Source organism: Branchiostoma belcheri, unplaced genomic scaffold (genome assembly GCF_001625305.1).
Source record: "Branchiostoma belcheri isolate BF01 breed outbred unplaced genomic scaffold, Haploidv18h27 scaffold19, whole genome shotgun sequence".
Taxonomy (NCBI): domain Eukaryota; kingdom Metazoa; phylum Chordata; class Leptocardii; order Amphioxiformes; family Branchiostomatidae; genus Branchiostoma; species Branchiostoma belcheri.
Genome location: NW_017803379.1, coordinates 1,218,361 through 1,237,650, shown reverse-complemented (window position 1 = coordinate 1,237,650; position 19,290 = coordinate 1,218,361). Strand labels below are relative to the sequence as shown.

The window sequence follows — 19,290 nt, the reverse complement described above, 5'->3', positions numbered from 1 at the left end:
TGAAGGCCTAGGCTATTGAGGAAACCTAAAGATCAGCTCCAGGCGCATTAAAGAATTGGCCTACAAGACCTATGTACGCCCCATACTTGAATATGCGGCGACAGTCTGGGACCCTCATTCCCAACAAGACATTGATAGGCTAGAGGCAGTTCAGCGCAGAGCAGCACGTTTCGTGATGAGACGTTACAGGCAAACGTCAAGTCCCACAGAAATGCTAGAGGACCTGAACTGGCCCAGTCTTCAGGCCCGAAGAAAGACAGCCCGACTTGCCATGCTATACCGCATACAGCATAATATCGTCTGCACAGATGGTCTTAGGGGTAAACTACAGCCTGCCCCAGTACGTGAGAGAAGGGTGCACGGCCAACAGTTTGTACAGCCAGGTGGTAGGACCCAGTACCGTATGGCCTCATTTCTGCCACGTACTGTCAAAGAATGGAATGCTCTGCCTCAGACAACGGTGGAAGCCACATCCGTTGACACCTTTGTGTCTAGGGCTTCCAAACTACATCAGTCTTAGGTTGGTGACCTCTCGCCTCCTTCAACTAAAAGTGACAGAATGATCAACTTGATGATAGCGGTCACTTCAACTGGAAGAGGAAGAGGAAGAGGTATTGATAGGTTGTCAAATTAAATAAGACTGTCAATAAGATTTTTTTTCACCATGGTTGTTATTATTTTCCATCCCAACATTTGGCTCAGACTCAGTCAGAAATTTTCTATATTGCACTCTGGTACAGTAGCGGCATTATTGATTTGGTCATGCCAGAACATCTGTGTCAACGTGTGGTATTTCTGTAGATCCTTATTAAAGCTTTACAATAGGACTGTAGAGAGTTGGGCAGGAAATTGGGTTCCACCATGCTTGGATGGAGGCCAACCTGTTGTACTTAGTTTGTGCCGGTTGATGTACAGCCTGTCTGGTCGCTTGTATTGATTTTCCATTAGTTTCACTTGTTTTTGCAGGGGCACCGTCTCAGGTTTTGTCTCTGTCACTCTGTTCTCCCATTTAACTTGCAAGTCCTTTTAAAGGTAAATGTTTGGAAACTCAAACGCAATATTTGGTAGTGTTTCATAATGAAGTGAAATAATAATTTAAATAAGAATACATGTAAATTAATGCATATTCACGATCTTGAAAAAATGGTAGTGGGCCCTGTCAATGTAAAATTGTTAGCCAATTTAAAAAATTGCAAGACAAATATCATTAATAAATGATAGTGGTTATTCATGATGCAAGTATTCTTACTATACAGGTTTAGAAATACATGTACTTCTCTGAAACCAGCAATATTCTGATGGTTAGTGATGATTCCTGGTGTAGATGTTTAGTGACACTGCCTGTCTGTGTGCACAGGTTGGTGATGAACCTGGCCAGAGAGAATGAGGAGTTGAGCAGGGACGTGATGAAGCTCCAGAGTGCGCTGGACATGCATCACAGACAGGTCGACTCCGAGAACAAATCTGTACGCGGCATGATGAGGTGAGACCTGCGCGTAATGGCCTAACCATAGAACCAGATCTGGAGACACTCAGATATAGCTGATTTCCACAAAGAGAGAAGCAATCTCCACAAATCTGGCGTATTCCCAAGTTAACATTCATCACTCTTGTGCATCTATTGATGAATGTGACAGACATCTGAATCACTCTAGATAGAGTACAAAAGGAAATTAAGTTACAAAAGGAACTTCCAATTGAATCTTATTGATGTAGATTCAATGAGGAAATGGAATTTTACATTCCATTGCAATCTTGGGTGATTTGTTATACATGTACATGTATATCCTTGTCCTGCTGTGTCCTTCCTCTAACAACTATGTTATGTTTGTATGTATTGGCACTGAAACAGATCATCATACGTGTAGTAAATATAAGTCAGCCTTGACCATTAACTTAAGGTTGCAAGTTGCAAGAGTTGGTAATAGCTACATGTAAATGATAATTATGAATTTGAGAGAAGGGTATTGGTACTTGGGATACCAGCAAAACTTACAATCTGATAATAATTTCTAACCAAGACTTTGGTTATAAACGAGCTCATAGAATTTGCTGGAAGCACTTGGCAGGCATAAAAGTAGGACAGACCAATTGCTGATGCACAATATGTGACAGTGTAGGTGTCAAATTGTCAATATCTATAGATGGGTCTTCTGGGTTTATGTTCATTTCCTGTGCAGGAAGTTTATGGCAAGGCATTTGCTATTTTATCATTAATCATTTCTATAGCAGTAACTATATAGGCACTGGCAGGCATGGCAACCAGAAAAGCTGGAGTATACATAATCATAAATCCCCCATACTGTTTATCGATAGAGCATAACTGCAGATTTCAAGACATGATATATAATAGGTACTGTGTGAGCTACGTTTATTCAGCCTGGGGTTTAGAAATGATGCCAAATTGTCAATACGGAATAGGAGTGATAACATTTTAATGAAATGCTGTGAGGCACTTGTGTTTCCATGTGTATTGATGTACAAAAAGCTTTTATCATGACATTATTAATTATAATAAGTTGGCTTACAAGCTCACATTTGTTTTTTATTTCATGTCATACCTCAGTGGAATTACTTATAGTAACATTAAAACTGTGCTTCCCTCTACCTGACATAGGCACAATCTAAAACTCATTTGGTATTACCCGTAGTACCACTGTGTGTCACCCAATATATATGGTGGCAGTAGAACAGATGTGTCTACTATTGACGCAGTGAAATGATGTAATTTACCAGTACAATGCCATGGTCACATAATGACAGCAATACTTGGCTGTTATCCCAAATCATTATATTTCAGGTCTGTATATACAAATTAATGCTGCCAACTGGCCAAGGAAATCTCTTTGTGAGCCTATTCAAGAGAATTATGTGCTGTAAAAATGTTTAGGTTGTAAATCCGTAGGGTTTCAAGTGGTAATCTGTTGGAATTCGTTTGATTATGTGTGATTACTGATTTGTATTTTTTGTGTGTGATTCTACAGGAAGGCCATCAGCGGAGCTAGGTGGCAGACAGGAGCGCAGGGCAAGCTCACGACCTTCAAATCTATCAGCGACATTGAAGACGACGTCCTGGGAGACATTGAAAACAGCAGGATGGAGAAAAAGAGAGCAATGAACAAGAGACCGCCCTCCGGAAGGCAGCCGGCAGCTATCAAAAATTCATCAGTCCCAAAGGAAAGCACGTTATTACACAATCAAGGCACAAAAGGAAGTGTTGGGAGGGAGCCAGCCGCTGATCAAGTAACTGCTGCAGGCAATGACAAAATATCTGAGAGAAAGCCGGTTATTAGGGACAACATTTGTGAGAGGGAAACCAGGCACATAGAGGGACAAAACCCTGCACTGGGGTTCATTGGTATGGACGTGGCACAGCCTAGTAAAATCCTGAAGAGGCCAAGTTCAGCATCAGGGACAAGGGGACAAAAGGCGGGAAAGCCCAAAGGAGTTCTGATTGACAGGAAGCACAGACGATCTCAGTCCACGCAGGGAAAGGAGACCGGTGCTGATAATGTTGTCAACGGGAAAAGGCAGACAGAGAGCACGCAGAAGGTGTCTTTTGACACGGAAGTAAAAGATGCAGAGGAGGAATCAGAAGAACCAGAAGTGCAGATCGTAACAACGGGAAAGACGTACCAAGACAGGTTAGTCAGCATGAGAGCAAAAGTTTTAAATGACAAGAACAATGACCAAGTTCATAGTAAGCCACAGCACTACATGAGCAAAACCATCAGTGCAAAATTAAAATCAAACTCTGCACCACCAGCTGCAAGTAACAACCATACCAGGAGAAGAGGAGATACAGTTGTAAGGTCAGAGTTCATGACCTCCTGTGACCCTGCAGTTGCGGCATGGCTGGCCAGTTTGAACCTGATGGAACAGGAGAAATATGTCAGGATTTTTGCGGAGAACGAAATTGACCTGGAGGGGCTGCGACTTCTGTCGGAAGACCAGTTGGCACGGATGGGGGTCACGGCTATCGGCGCGATGAACAAGATCATGTTTGGGGTCGAGCAGCTCAGAAATAGTTTTGATAAGGCAAAGGAGAAATCTGCAAAAACAGTAGAACCAACAGTAGAGAGGAAAGAGACAGTGAAAGCGAAGCCTTTCTCAGCAGGTGTGACAAGAAGGCCGGCAAGTAGTGGTACAAAAAGCGTGGATGTGGTACCTAAGGAGAGGAAATCTAAGAGACCTGTGTCCGCTGATGTTGTAAGGAGATCGAGAGCCGGTAGGTTTCTCTGCACTTCTATAAACTATTCGTACCTACCATTTTAAAGGTCATAAAACATGTAATGATATACTTAGTATTACAGAATCATTTTTATGAAGAGACTATTACGGTGTTTGTCACTAATGTGCATACTTGTGAAATGTAGTCATGCACCTCATGTGTTATCTTATTCATAGGTGTGAAACTGGCAGCACAAAAGGCCAGCCACAGACAACAGGAGGAGGAAAGGCAGAAAAGGCAGAAGGAGAGAATGGAACAAAGGAAGAAGGCAGAGAGAGACAAGATGGCTGCCAGGTTCCTGGAGAAGAAGAAGGAGGCAGAACTGAGGGAAGAGATGACAGCAGAAGACAGAGGGTCCAGTGGTGCCTCCAACTCACCTGAGAGTACCATGGAACTGGAAGATATTGGTACAGACTCTGTTTCCATACATGTAGCTGTGTACAGTGTTACTTGAGTTACTTTTTACTAGATTATCAGGATACAATATTTGCTCTGGTTCTAAGAGTCTATATACTGGTAGAGATGTGTATGCAAAGCTAGAGTCAGTATTCTGATTTTGGCATTCTTTTTTATGATTTCAGACTTTGTCATTGTCATTGTTGATACATTTTCTGTCACTAAACCTCAGGGCTGTTGGTTAGATGGTGAGTAAAATCAGTAGTCGTGTGATGTAAGAAACTGATCACTACCATTTTGTTTCCACAGAGAGTAACATCGACAGTAGCAGGGCAACTTCCCAGGCCAGCACGTGGTCCAGAGAACCCCAGGGGATATCCCTGACCCTGGAGGGGCTGGGGCTGGGGAAGTCCACCCCCAGGGGTGGGGAGTCTGAAGGCCCCGACACTGGGACCAGACGGGATCCAGGGGGCAGGAAGGACCCAGAGCACAGACCAGACACTGGCAGTAGAACTAACAGGTCTGGACAGAGGGAACATGTACCTGCACCTGTTGATGTGGAGTTACAGGTAAGAGCAAGCCAAATGGGTCCACACAATTCCTGTCCCTATATGAGATAGCAGCAGCAATCCATTATATTTTATCTCCTCATTTCAAACAAGCTTGTTACTCAAAAAACTAACTTAAGAAACAGATGTTTCAGGTAGAATCCACTACTACGGTAAGATTGATTACTCTCTTCTTATGTAAGTATGTTTGAAATATTATTTATTACTGTTGTAAAGGTGAGTGGTCTGCAGCAGAGGGGAAAAGAGAATGAACAAACAGCCCGAGAAATCGTGGACAAAATCCAGCGACAACTGGAAGAAATCCAGATGGTCTACAAATCCAAGTCACCAACATCCCCGCATAACATGGCCGCTCAGAGTCACGCTGGGAAAGACCCCGGGGAGGAGATGGATGTCCCTGAGAGCTCTGGGAACAAGAGGGAAGTTGGGAGTGGCAGGTCTGTTGCCATGGCAACATCTCCATCCAAACAGGACCTGATGAGACAGCTGAGGAAGGAACAGGACAAACATAGGAAAGAGATAAGGTGTGTCGTGTTTCTGACAAATACTAGTACAAAATGTACATGTTTGTGTTGCCCTGACTTTTTGATTTGTACTTACTAAAAGCACATACAGTTACAGTAGCTGTAAGTAGTTAATCTCCAAAGCAGATGTCGCGTGGCAAAAGCAATACGATTAGATCAAACTGGCCATGTAGAGAGAGTCCTCAGAGAACAAATGGTAACTGTCTGGCAAATGGATACTGCCTGGCCACCTGATAAGATCTGCTTGGAGGTTAGATGTAACTTGTAAGTATCAATAATTTGATGTTTGTTTTCTCTTCAGACATCTTGAATCAGAGCTGAAGAGGTTGAAGTTCAAAGACCCTCTGAGAAGCTGCCAGATTGCAGAGAAAGACATCATCTACAGCACAAAGGGTTTGTATTCTAATTCATGTACATTACTACACGTTTACCTTGATACCGGGGCATGTTCTTTCGAAGTGAAGAGTATTTCTTACTAAAGATCCAATGAGTTAGTGGTACAAATAATGATATGTGTGTTCACTATGCAGTTTATATCATGTTGAAAGCCTGTGTGTTGATCAGATTTGCTAGGTGAAGGTGCGTTCTCCCGTGTGTTCCGCGGTGTCTACAATGGTACAGAGGTGGCCGTGAAGAGACTACGATCTCCCCTGTCTGCTGCTGACAAAAACTACTTTGGCGCTGAGGTATCAGAAATCTTCTTGTGGATCTTCTTTTTTCTTTGATGATAAAGCAAGAAAACCACTTTATGTGGAGAGACATGTATTTGGAAGATGTGTATGGAAGATGTGTTAGGATTCTGAATATGATTGCAAGCCATGTACACTTTTGATCCAACACAAGAGATTCTTCTCACCTAGAACTGTTGACCAGTCAGTTTGAATATGTGATCATATGATTTTGTGTGAAAAAAGTTAAAAACTGCACTTCCCAGGTGAGTCTCCTGAGGGAGCTGCGTCACCCCCGTGTGGTGCTGTTGCTGGGTGTGTGCACCGCTGCAGATCTCCCCATCATGGTGCTGGAGTACATGGCACAGGGCAGCCTCTACCACTGGCTACACGGGGAGAATAGGTACAGGACGTACACTTTCTAACTATATGCTGAAGGTAATTTACATGGCACAGGCCAGCCTCTACCACTGGCTACATGGGGAGACAAGGTACAGGACTGGGAACCACTACAAGATCTATTTATACTTATATACTCTACTCTCAACAGTTCATATTTGATTGAACAAATTTGTACCATAGACATATTCTCTGTTGCACTAAATCCATCCTGTAGTAAAACAGGCTGAAGAAAAGTTTCAAACGGGAACTCTGTGGCTCCAGATGTCTTACTGAGGGATGACTGCTGTGTGAAAGATGTCGGTTAGCTTGAGGAATGAATCCAATCTACCACATATCATCCTGTAGTAAAAGCACAGTTATCCAGGAGTTGTACCCCATAAGAGTTGTTGCACGCAACATTACATTATTGTGTTGTAGATGTGCTACACTCAATGGAATATACTGTGTATTTTTCAGACCAGACCTGGACCATGTGCTGTATTACCAGATAGCGCGGGACACCTCCCTGGGGATGAACTACCTCCACAACAGGAAACCTGCTGTCCTCCATCTGGACCTCAAGTCCATGAACGTGCTGCTGGACTCACAGCTCAGGGCCAAGATCGCTGACTTCGGCTTCTCCAAACTCAGGTGTGGATCATGCCAGTATTACTGCCAAGATTAACTGTGTACATACATGTAGTTTGAAATGATAATCATGAATAAAGCCTCCCAAACTCAGTTATGTTTCTGTGACATTTCATGTGGTCCCCAGATCTGCTGATATTGGCTGGTCTGTAACATTTTGAGGTCTTGCTCTTGTAGTCTGAAAGTAGACTTTCAAAACTCAACCACAACTAATGTGTACTTGCTCACAACAACATCTGTATTATACTGGATTTTAGCATTATAGTATGTGGTTGTAAAGTCGTCCCTCTCCCCATGTATGTGCAGACATGATGCGGATGTGAAGGCCTCCCAGTCAGGACACCTGAGGGGCACACCTGCATGGATGGCTCCTGAACTCATCAACCAGGGAAACATCACTACTAAGGTAAGGACAGGGATATTTTCATGTATAGTAACCATAATATGATATGTATGTGAGTATTTTTACTAAGTTATAAAATAAATACTAAAGATATTCTTATTTCATTCATTCAATTTATTTTTTTCTCCCATCAGGTTGATGTGTACAGTTTTGGAATGATTCTATGGGAAATGCTGACCAGAAAACATCCCTACCTAGGCCTGTCCATGTTCCAGGTATGGTACTGCCTGCAATCTAGCCCCATGCTGTAGTGACTCTAGAATTCCTAATGTAATTCTAGAATTCCTAATGTGAGTCTAACTTGATGTAGTAGATATACAGGCCTTGCTGGTATACTAGTAGGTTAAAGCTCAGAAAGTGCAAGTCATTGTTGACATTGCCATGTTTATAAACTAAAAAATGAAAGCAATTAAAAAACATTTCTCCTGACGTCTGTCCTATTTGAGGTGTGCCATGAAGTCTGTCTGTACTTGCAGGTTATGGAATGTGTGAGGTTAAACCAGAGACCAGACATTCCAGACTACTGTCCCATCGGTCTGTCCAGGCTCATCGGGCTGTGCTGGGCACACAATCCTGCAAGGAGACCTTCCTTCAAGGTATTGTTCTGTATTTAAAATCTAAATTAAGACATACATTTCAGACTGTTGTGGCTCGAGTATTTGCTCTTGAACACTAAGTCTTATTGCTTAACTACTGTTAAGGTGATTGTTTCAATGGAATGAAGTTGTATTTGCTGATAACATTTTTTGTATCCAATTCCCCAGGACATTCTGATCTCCCTGGAATCCCTGTCGTTCCCTCCGGAATGGCGGTCCCTCCTCTCTGCTGCTGGCATCCCCCGCCAAGCAATGGAAGATGCCAACTCGGCTCAGCGAATCATTCACCTTGTCTCAAACTCGGTGGTTCTCAGCAGGGAGGATCTTGAGAAAGCTGCTGTGACTGGTGAAGTGCCTAGAAGTGATGATCAGGGATTGGATACTGCAGCTGCCAAGTTGACCAATAGCAATACAGAACATGAAGAGAGGTTTACCACTGGTGGAAACCCTTGGGCAGGCACGAAATTAGATCTAGACTTTGGAAGTTCAAGCGATGATGAAGCTGCTTGTCAAGGAAACCATGTTGACAAACATGGTGTCAGTGATACTGCAATGGCTCAAAGCCTGACCAAGAGAACGTACAAAATATTGAGCCCCAGGAGAGAGGAACCGCACAAAGTACGGAAATCAGTCCACATACCTAAAATGTGGAAGGGCACATGGGTGGACAGTGAAGATAGGCCGGAAGTTGAAGCCTCAGATTCAGGATCAGAGGACTCTTTAGAAGCTAGCATCCAGTCTGCAAGCAGAGATTCAGATCCAAAGAGTGTTAGAGACACAGGGGCCAGAATGACAGGGAAGATTGTACCTCCTCCCCCACCCCCACCTCCTGTGGCTGACTATCAGAAGCACCTGCTGAGGACATCCTATGTTCGACCTGAGAACCAACAGCTTAAGAATAAGGGACAGCAGTCCAAAGAGAACAGTGTCGGTGATAGCCAAGCAGCAGCAAACAGGCACAAGAGAGGGCCTCCAAAGACAACACAGCCAATCATACCTGGTAAGTATGGGAGTAGGAGAATAAACAACTTTTTCTTCTGAATTTCATGCAAATTCTTTATTGTGAGAAAGTGTAATCATGGTTTATCGTCTTCCCAGTCTTGCAAGTGTTCAACACCCTTGTACTTCAGATGTCAATGTTCAAGTATTATCATTTAAGCATTGTACTTTAGTTGAACGTCCAGTGTTTTGCATACACGTGTTGTTTGTGTTTGTTTCAGCGTCCGTTCTGCAGGAGCAGAAGCAGCGGCTGAAGCCAGTAGACCTGACCCGCCCGCAGGAGCTGCCAGACATCAGCAGGGTGGGGCAGGACAGACTCAGCACCATCGCTGAGATCCTCAAAAAGGTACAGAGACACATGCCAGGCATTTAGTACATGCATGTGTACTTCTTTTGGTCTTGCAGGTGTGGATGAGTACAGTCGTACCTATGCTGAGCGGTGTAAAGTTAGAAGGCTTTGCTGTTCATCCATGGTCTTTATTTTTTATTTTTACTTTGCTACAATCCCAGTTTCTTTATCTGTAATTCTTCTGTATCAGTTTAGCCGGTACATTGTATAACCGCCCTTTGGCGTAACACACCAGCTTCATAACATAATTCTTATCGATTACAGTTCTGGTTTTTGGCAGTTCTTGGCATTTTATTAATTTAACGATCATGATGTTACAGGTATTACCTATCATCCTTTCAATACCATTGTTCTTTACCAGTTTTTAGATACTGACTTGTCATCTGTTGTCTGCCCTTCAGGCTGTTGGTGAGCGCCGTGAGGCCATGAACATGGCAGACGACATCCACAGCATGGAACAGTCCTACTCCGCTGTCTGGTCTGTGGACAACTGACAACCACCTGTCCTTCAGCTGGCTTCATTCTGGTCACATCTACCCTGCTAAGTCTGCTATTTTGGGAAAGCTTGGAAGATACATAGAATTCAAAAGCACTGTGTAACATTTTGAATTGGTTCGATATAAAGATGTCCAATGTATATGATCACACATTGAGATAGGGTTTAATGTTTGGTATGGCTCCATTCCATGACAATTTGCACAGAAATACGTGTACCTACTAGAGATTTGTCCACAGAGAAAGAAGTGCCTGATTTAACCGTGAGTGGATCTATGGTGATGGTCTCTCTTGGTTGACTTAATTGCAAAAGATGTATATTTTATAGTTGATGTATAGATACTAATTACCATTCCACAGTGTGCCAGCATGTATTCATTTGGCAAGTATTTCTTAGATGTGGCACTTGTGTGTGTCATATTTCTTTGTTTACCTCAAGCCTTCATGTAATGCATAAAACTTGGCATATTTGTTGCCTGAGAGGTTATAATATTGATATTTGTTCTGTATTTGCTGTATATTTTCGAAGAATAGGGTTAATGGTCAGCAAGTTTTTGAGCTGGTAGCAAATATTTGTATATTAAGTTTTTTGCTTTCACATATTGCTGATACATGTATATCATTACCAATGGTTTACTATTCTCTCACAAATACATACAGTGGTTGTTGGACATGCGACTGAGAATATTATATGACAAAACATTCAATGTTGGCCAATAGAGCCTATTCTGTACTGTTGCTCTGGGAAATACAGATATTGTTGGGCTGGACAATCTTGCTTCAGTTCCATGGAAGTAGGGCGCAAGTAAGAAAATTTCTCATCCAGGGCTGGGAGTGCAGAAAACAATCATCATTATCCTCATAATTATGGTGCAAATCATACATGTATATATGTGTCCCATGTACAGTGAAGTACTATCAATTCAACATGTCATTTGCTGATTTTAGATTCAGTCTCAGCATCTCAAAAGTTGCACTTAATAATGGTTGCATTTTATATTCTATCATTTGAGTGGAATGTCTTCAGACTAGCACTGAGACTTGAGCACTTGGTGTCTTGGCAGGAAACTGGGTGTGAACAACTGTAGACAGGAAAAAGAAATGTATGAAGAGAAATTGTTCCTTACGGGTGAACAATACAAACACGGAATGTAACAAAATCTTGGAATTAAATATGCTGTTTGGAGTTCTTTACCTTGAGTATTTGCATCAATTTGTGTGTTTCTATGAAAATGTTTCTGTAAATTGTTAATGTAAAATGACTATGCACATTATAAAACATGTTGCTTTCACACTGATTTCCACTCAAACAATGGTTAACATCTTTTTAATTATGTGCTTAAACTGATTGTTACAATAAAGTATATGTCCACTTAACTTAAATACCACATACAAATATATTTGGTGTGCAGTAATTCTATTTAACACTTTATCTTTTGGAATACAACACAGCTACGAAATGAGTAATATGCTGAAATCAACAAATGTCTGCATCAAGGAACTGATTCCAGTTGACAGCTTTGTGAATTCTACAAATAGAACGAAAACTATTCAGGGGTTAACTTGGACCTAGAGCATCATAGTGTGCCAGTGTTAATGTGGTACAGGATAGCACTTAGATGCAACAGATCTAAGCCAACTTGACATTAATCAGGTGCATTTTCGTTAGTTGGTTATGTTAATGTATCTAGCACTAACTTGGCACATGTACAATTGCGTGGTCCCTTGGCAATTTCCTATGTCCACTCCTATAATAACAGTGCTAGTACTTTGAGAAGTCCAATGGTTTTTACCCTGTGTGATACAATGATATATAATGATGCATGCAATTGAATGCAAGGATAAATTCCATTCCAAAGGTGCCATTCAAAAAAATTCTTGATTTAGTACACAGTAGATTAATAAATTTTAATTTTGTTTTACTACAGGATCGACAATCTAAGATCTTTCTCTAGTACATAAATCCGTGTGTTTTTTGGTCATTAAGGCTTGGACTTGTTCAGTACATATTGATATAATAATATTATGGTATTTTTTATGATCTCATCAGATTTCACGGGCCATCTTAGCGACAACACAAGTTTCCCCTGGACCATTGATTCTGCAACTAAAAACCAACACGTTGAAGTTGCATGCCTTATACAAACATAACTACATGTAAATACTAAGGACTGGTATATGAATACTTGAGAGGTTTTGATACAAAACTAACAAAACACATACCAACTACATGTACCATGTCTGATAGCTGTTTTTATTTTTTTCATCATCATTTCACGATGATTGAGCAAAACAACACTACTGGCTGATACAAATCTGAACATTAACTTGTTAACAGGACATTAAAACTACAAACAAATGTTACTAAAACAATGTATATAGAGTAACTATGTACACGTATCTGTCAGTGAATCTTAACTCTTCTGTGTTTCAATTGGTAGAAATTTTCATAGCAATTATTCTATTTATCTGTTCACTCAAGTTGACATAGCATGGTTACATCATCAATACATTACAACAGCACATGACTGCAAGCACTGATGTCACACAGAGCTCTAACTTGGTGGTTGTGATTATAGACATTCTTGTACACAGCACGACAAGGCTGATTTCCAACAACGACTTTCAACAAAGTTACTGATTTAAATTGACACTGGCTGCCGGATAACCTAGCACTATGTGAAGAAGAATGCCTTCCTACATACATATATCCATATTTAATCTTCTGTATCACTAGAACATCTATAGGAGAAGAAAATAGGCTTTAAGATGTTCTTGTGTCAGTTTTTGTCTGGAGAGTCCAGAATGATGACTGCATCGTCGTCGATTCTGCTACTGGATGGCTGCTGCATCTGGAAGGAGGAAAAAGAAAATTTTTTAATCTATTTACTGAAAATGGCTCATATACTAGTACTAGAGTAACTTGAGTCACCACCTCTACTATATTACAAAATGCTATGTCTGAATTCTTTGATGCTAAACCAAACTCAATCCTGTACAAGACATTTGGATAACACAGGCTACTGCTTGCTTTGCCAGTAGAGTTAGGTCTAATGCAAAGGACACATCAAGTCGTAGAACAGAAAATTTACATGTTCTATCCTAAATCTTTGAATCTGTCCAATTTCACTTTACATCTAGGGTGGTGAAAGAACATACTGAAAGAAATCCTCTCACATTTGCACTCCCGTTGCGCCTGCTTTCCTGGATCATGGCAGCCAGCGTCCCCGGTTTGGCTGGCTTGGGAGTTTGCAGTGACTGAAAATAGAAAGGATGTCAGTAATCAATGTGTGATATGAGATAACATGACTCCAAGATAGAAACCACGTGATGGAACATCTCATGTCATCAATAGCATGCCATGGCAGACATTTATAGCCATGTATTGGCACTTCAGGCACTTTTTACAAGAACTTCTTGTGGTTTTGCCAGAATTCGCTACTGTTGTGCCATCAATGACTTTAAATTTACAGACAGGCATGTTTATAATCACACAATGAACACCATGTTGATGTGAGGGTTTACACACCAGTTTTGCACCACCTGCCAGCATGGCTGCAACAGACTTAGGCGGTCCTGCCTGATGCTGGAAAAAACAAACAGACAGAAAACAATGTGTTAACAAACTTTGAGACATAGACAACCTGATAACTTTTATAAAAATTATTTAAAAAAAACAGTATGCAGTATGGCAATCAGGAGATACCATACAAATAAAACAGAAGACAAGCGAGAAATAATTTCTCCCAAGAGTCTAAACAATTGTATAAAAATCTGCCCCTTCTACTAACATTTTGTACCCAAACAGGATTTTTTTTGCTGCCAGTGTCCCCCCCCCCACCTGAACCTAACATTTCTTGTCCTATGTTACTTCCTAGTACCTTTAATCCCTGAGTTTCTGCTATGAATGAAGCTAGTATTTTAGAAGGGTCACCAGTGGCTTTCTGCAACATGAGAAGACGAGGGTGACATGGAGTGAAGTGTGAAACATAAACAAGAACTGTGAATAAAAAGTACAGCTAAATCCCTAAATGGTATCAGCAAAAAAAAAAATTAAAATGTGAGATAGTGGTGTGTTTCTTGAGTGCGTTATGAAAAAAAAAATACTTTGACAGAAAAGGAAGCATAGTTTGTGAGGATGTGTTCTACTTGCTGTAGTATATGTAGTTCTCAATCCCACCATCACTATGACTTTACTTACCTGTGGATGGACCAGAGCTTGTACCGCAGCATGTTGTTGTTGACAAAGGGCTTCATAACGACGGATGGCCTGGAGAAAGACAGCAAGATAAAAAATGTGATGTTAAGCATGAATATAGTAACCTTTCTTTTTTGTTATTTAGCTTTGGAAAGATACTAAAACCCTATAAACACACTTATAATGTAGCTGTGGTATTACATGCACAGTTCAAACAATCCCTTTAAAGGTGGAGCATTCCCCCTTTAGTTTTACACTGACTGCATTATACTTACAGCTATTCTCTCCTCGTGCATCTGCACCTGTTTCTTCTGTTGTTCCTGTATGTACACAGCTCGCTGGGCCAGGGCGTCACGCGACAGGTGGGGGTACCGCTTTTGCTGCAACACCAGGACAAGAGACATTCAACAACTGAATACAAATTTAACATTAGAAAAACTTAAAGCTCATGATACGCAATCCTTGTATGATGCCATATTGAATTTTTAACATGCACTGCAGTCAATACTAAATACTGGTAGACTCTAAGAGTCCCCGTGGCTTGCTCATGGCTGTGACTTTAAAATTCAGGCAGAAATTTTGCCTTAAAATTATTTTCAAGGAAATAAAGAATGACTGAATGAAAGACCTTTATTGCACGTTTATGCTCTTACAAGCTAAGTACAGGTTCTGGTGTAGTTCTATGAACAACAACAGTGATATAAGAGTCTGGTATCTTACTAAATGTACAAGAACTAATGTAGAAGTCCTGACCTGATCCAGAATGATCTCTGCCAGTGACATGACCGGCTGAGGCTGGGCTCTCTCCATGGTGATCTGTCGAGCCATGTCCATCTGAACACCCAGCTGCTGGCCGTAGTTGAATGCCTGAGGAAGAGTGAAAACCAAGGCGGTCAGAGATGGCAGACTTCATCCCCTCCCCTATTTGCAAGCATGATTGCCCATGACATGATTGCCCATACTGCTTTGTGTAACTAAGACAGACACATAAACACGTGCACATGAACGCATGCACGCACATATACACATACAGACTAGCTCCATACTATACTTCACTTGTGGGGTGAAGTTTTAACTAATTTTGCAGAGGATGCTACAGGAACTACAAGCTTTTTAGTTGACTTTGATAAACATTTTTCACCAGTTCGGTTAAAACCCTTCTACACCTTTTAGAGTACACTGCAGTGTTTCTGCAGCTCTTGGGCCACACAGTTGTGCAAGCACTACAGCAGGGGGCTAGTCTACAGGTAGGTTTTTTGCTCGGGGGAGCCTGCCCTTCACCACGGCATAGGGTCAAGAGACAACAGACTCACATGTAATGATGTGCCTGATACCTGATGTCCGGCCTGTATGGCAGCCTGCATCTCTCTCATCCTCTGTTCCATCTGGAAGTTGTTCATCTGGGTAAAGCCCTGGAGCCGAGGGTCCTGGTACGGACCTCTTCTCTGCCAGATACCCTGGAAACACAGGCACAACATTTGGTCAAATTCTCTTCTTCTTAAGCTATCTATGGGATAAAGGATGACAGGTAACACAATTTTGGTAAAAGTCTCTTAATCTTTTGATTATCTGCCTATATGCTGTGTAGACTGTTACGCATTTCATCATCTTAGTGACTGTTGTTCATGTTTGTTGCTTATTTTGCACAAACAGTTCAGGCTTGTACGTTCAGTCACATCTTACATGTTTACAATGTTTACTAACACAGGAATGAAAACATGAAGCAATTTTAGAACTGAACTGTAATATGGAAAGAGATGTGTCCAACCTTCTTCTCATTCTCGTACTCCTCCCAGGCTGCCTTGCGCTCCTCCTCTGTGAGTGTCTCGTCCTCCTGGTTCTCGAGAAGCGAGTCGTGCTCGTGGTAGTCGACTATGAAGTCCTTCTGGCTCTGCAGCAGGTCAGCCAGAATCAGGTCCTGACAACATCAAACACGTGATAAACATGGGGAAAATCTTCATTTCAGCTCTGTAACTTGAACAAAAATCTCTGCAAAGAACAAGTCATAGAAGGCTTGTTGTTGCTAGTTACAACTTTAAGTTAATGTCATGCAAACTGTTAGCATGGATAAAGACAACTTGCAGTTAAACTTTAAACATGATATTAGACATGTATTTAGTAATGGACCAGATCTAGAGTAATGCCTGAAAGCACTAGCAGCTCATTAAACTGAAGGACTAAGGTTAAGGTTGAGATTTCTGTTGCTACACGACTTCACAGGATCTCAACATGTGAGTAGTCTGCCCAAGTCTGGTGTCAGTTCCTCTACCAAAGATCTCGACCTGTACTGCCACATGCTGCAGCATTCAAGACAGCCAGGGATTTTGCACTTTGGTTTGTCTTACTTCACATGCAGTGCTGTTACTTTGTTATTTATACTATAATATAATACTATATATCAGCAAATCTTATCAATGTCTCCAGTTGCCATTTTATATTTATTTACCATCTACCTAGGCTAAGATTAAAATGCATTATCACAGTGCTGAGAGTTAACATTGCAGATGCCATGCATAAGTAGCTTGTTATTACACAGGTAACTCCTGTCACAGTAACACACACTTAACTCACAATTTAATAATGAACCTATAGAAACTTTGAACAATACAAGTTTGCAGTGAAAGCAAATGTTCTGAACTTCTCTGATTGATGATAAAGAACTTGATGGGACCAAACAAAGATACATCACACTTGCTGCAGAGTTGTGTATGATACACTAAAAAGTCAAACCATGTCCGTACCACAGGCAGTTTGGGTGTGGGTCTCTCCTGTCTGTTCGGGTCGTCCAGTCTGTCAGGGGTGAAGTTGTACAGCTCTGCTAACTCCCCCATGGTGAAGTGTCTCTCGATCTGGTGTTCATCCACCACACGGGCAGACAGGGACTGTTTGGTCACCTGCCGGTCATAGATCTTCTCTTCCATCGTACCCTGGAATGTAAAGTCTGTTAGTACCCTGTGCAAGATGGAGGGACAGTCTAGTGCAACATCTGGGCCCTGCATGGCCCAGAACTGTCAGACTATGACGAGAACGGGGCCAGTCAAGGGAGGGGTTTCTCTGCAGGAGTGAAAATGCCCTGGAATGAGGGAGTGAGAGTGCAACACTGCCAGCTTTGAGAGTTAGACTATCATTGCAGTAAATACTTAATTGTAATTCTTGACTTTTTCATGGTACTTTTATGTTCAATGTACGCTCACTTCTGTACCATGAACTTATCGTTACCGTTATCAAATCATTTGTCTTTCATCCCCCTCTCCCGCTAAGATTTAAATTCCATGAACATGTCCATTTTTCTCAGACCTTGAAATTCTACTACATGAAGACGAAGTGAATGACACTATACATGACATTCATTCAAGAAGCACACTGCCAGAGTTGCCTGCCTACCTGTGCGAGGAATCTGTAGACGAAGACGGGTTTGTTCTGGCCGAATCTGTAGACGCGGAAGATGGACTGCACGTCATGGCTGGGGTTCCAGGAGGCGTCGAAGATGATGACTCTGTTGGCTCCGACCAGGTTGATACCCAGGCCACCGGCGCGCGTGGAGATCAGGAATAGGCGGGCCCTGAAACAAGCATGGATCTGATTAACCTTCAGTGTACCAAGAGCCAATGTGCCACATGTAATGAAGCACATTCAACCCAATATGTGAAAATGTATAGCATGGATTAAGCAATTTGTTTACCTATGAATTGGTCGAAAAAAGATAGGCCACAAACAATTGATAACAGTCTACCCCTAAGTTCAACAAGAATAGGGATGAAGTGACCACTACAATATGAGCGATCGCTATGATGTCACAGCCAGCTAGTGGTAGGCAAATATTGGATGACGGTCGGCTGATTTGTCTACCAATTGTTTGCACATGTCTTCAAATATTTTGCATGTATGTGATGTAAAGAAAAATAGTGATCGCTTGTGTTTGCTGCATGTTTGTGAACCAATTAGATGGCTTAAACCATCACAGGTAAGTATATAGGTAGGTAGCCAGCCAATCAGCACAGACCTTTCATTATCCGTGGAGTTGAAGATTTCCGCCCATCTCTCGCGGAGTTGGGCGCTGGTAGACCCGTCCATGCGGAAGTAGTCCAGGTTCCTGCCCCAGCCGTACTTCCCGTTCATCCACGTGTCAGCCTTGGGGTCCTCACTCTGGGCCAGGCCGTCCAGGTACTCCAGGAAGTCTTCTATCAGGTCCAGGGACAACAGGCTCTGACTGAACACAAGACTAGACGGGGAGGGTAACAAAATTAGTCATAGACATTGATAGTAACAAAGATATAGAATACAGTTTTTTTGCTAGCATGTAAGTTGGTGAATTATATAGTGAGAATTAAACTGTCACAGTGACATCAGCACTGCGTCAAAGTTTGTCGGAAGTTTAATAGTACAAGTGCTGACTGGTAGCTCATTAAACTCTAGGTTTAAGACTAAGGTTAAGGTGAGATTTCTGTTGCTACACGACTTCACAGGATCTCAACATGTGAGTAGTCTGCCCAAGTCTGGTGTCAGTTCCTCTACCAAAGATCTCGACCTGACTGCCACATGCTGCAGCATTCAAGACAGCCAGGGATTTTGCACTTTGGTTTGTCTTACATCGCATGCAGTGCTGTTACTTTGTTATTTTACTTTAATGAACGTCTTATTTTTATCATTGCCATTCTCTGATCTAACTAGTTTAATATTAATTTGCATTATTATGGTGCTGACAGACAGTTAACACTGGACGTTATGAACCATGCTATAGTGACAGAGATAGCAATATTCAGGGGACCAAACAAACACATCTGACTTACACTTTGTCGCCCAGTTCCTCTGCCTGTTTGAGGATGTTGAACA

At 41.7% G+C, this 19,290-nt stretch overlaps 2 protein-coding genes across 2 annotated transcripts in view; one reads left to right on the top strand and one right to left on the bottom strand.

Moving 5' to 3' along the window:
* Positions 1–1,364: 1,364 nt before the first annotated feature.
* Positions 1,365–11,448, top strand: LOC109467910. The gene is made up of 15 exons (XM_019766035.1): positions 1,365–1,483; positions 2,985–4,228; positions 4,408–4,638; positions 4,937–5,196; positions 5,413–5,720; positions 6,022–6,113; positions 6,285–6,406; positions 6,655–6,791; positions 7,247–7,420; positions 7,724–7,823; positions 7,955–8,035; positions 8,297–8,416; positions 8,585–9,416; positions 9,637–9,761; positions 10,166–11,448. Exons 1-15 carry the CDS (start codon positions 1,365–1,367, stop codon positions 10,256–10,258), a joined length of 4,038 nt encoding a protein of 1,345 aa, XP_019621594.1. The 3' UTR covers positions 10,259–11,448.
* A 91-nt stretch (positions 11,449–11,539) lies between these two features.
* The window catches only part of LOC109467911 (transcriptional regulator ATRX-like), a 23,204-nt gene continuing 15,453 nt past the window's right edge, over positions 11,540–19,290 (bottom strand). Inside the window, exons 18-29 of the mRNA XM_019766036.1 lie at positions 18,461–18,706; positions 17,842–18,019; positions 17,199–17,384; positions 16,226–16,375; positions 15,771–15,914; positions 15,211–15,324; positions 14,733–14,837; positions 14,461–14,529; positions 14,141–14,203; positions 13,789–13,845; positions 13,437–13,517; positions 11,540–13,111 (exon numbers count right to left, since the gene is read on the bottom strand). Coding sequence (XP_019621595.1) covers positions 13,040–13,111; positions 13,437–13,517; positions 13,789–13,845; positions 14,141–14,203; positions 14,461–14,529; positions 14,733–14,837; positions 15,211–15,324; positions 15,771–15,914; positions 16,226–16,375; positions 17,199–17,384; positions 17,842–18,019; positions 18,461–18,706 — 1,465 coding nt within the window. The 3' untranslated portion in view covers positions 11,540–13,039. The remainder of the gene's footprint in view (positions 13,112–13,436; positions 13,518–13,788; positions 13,846–14,140; positions 14,204–14,460; positions 14,530–14,732; positions 14,838–15,210; positions 15,325–15,770; positions 15,915–16,225; positions 16,376–17,198; positions 17,385–17,841; positions 18,020–18,460; positions 18,707–19,290) is intronic.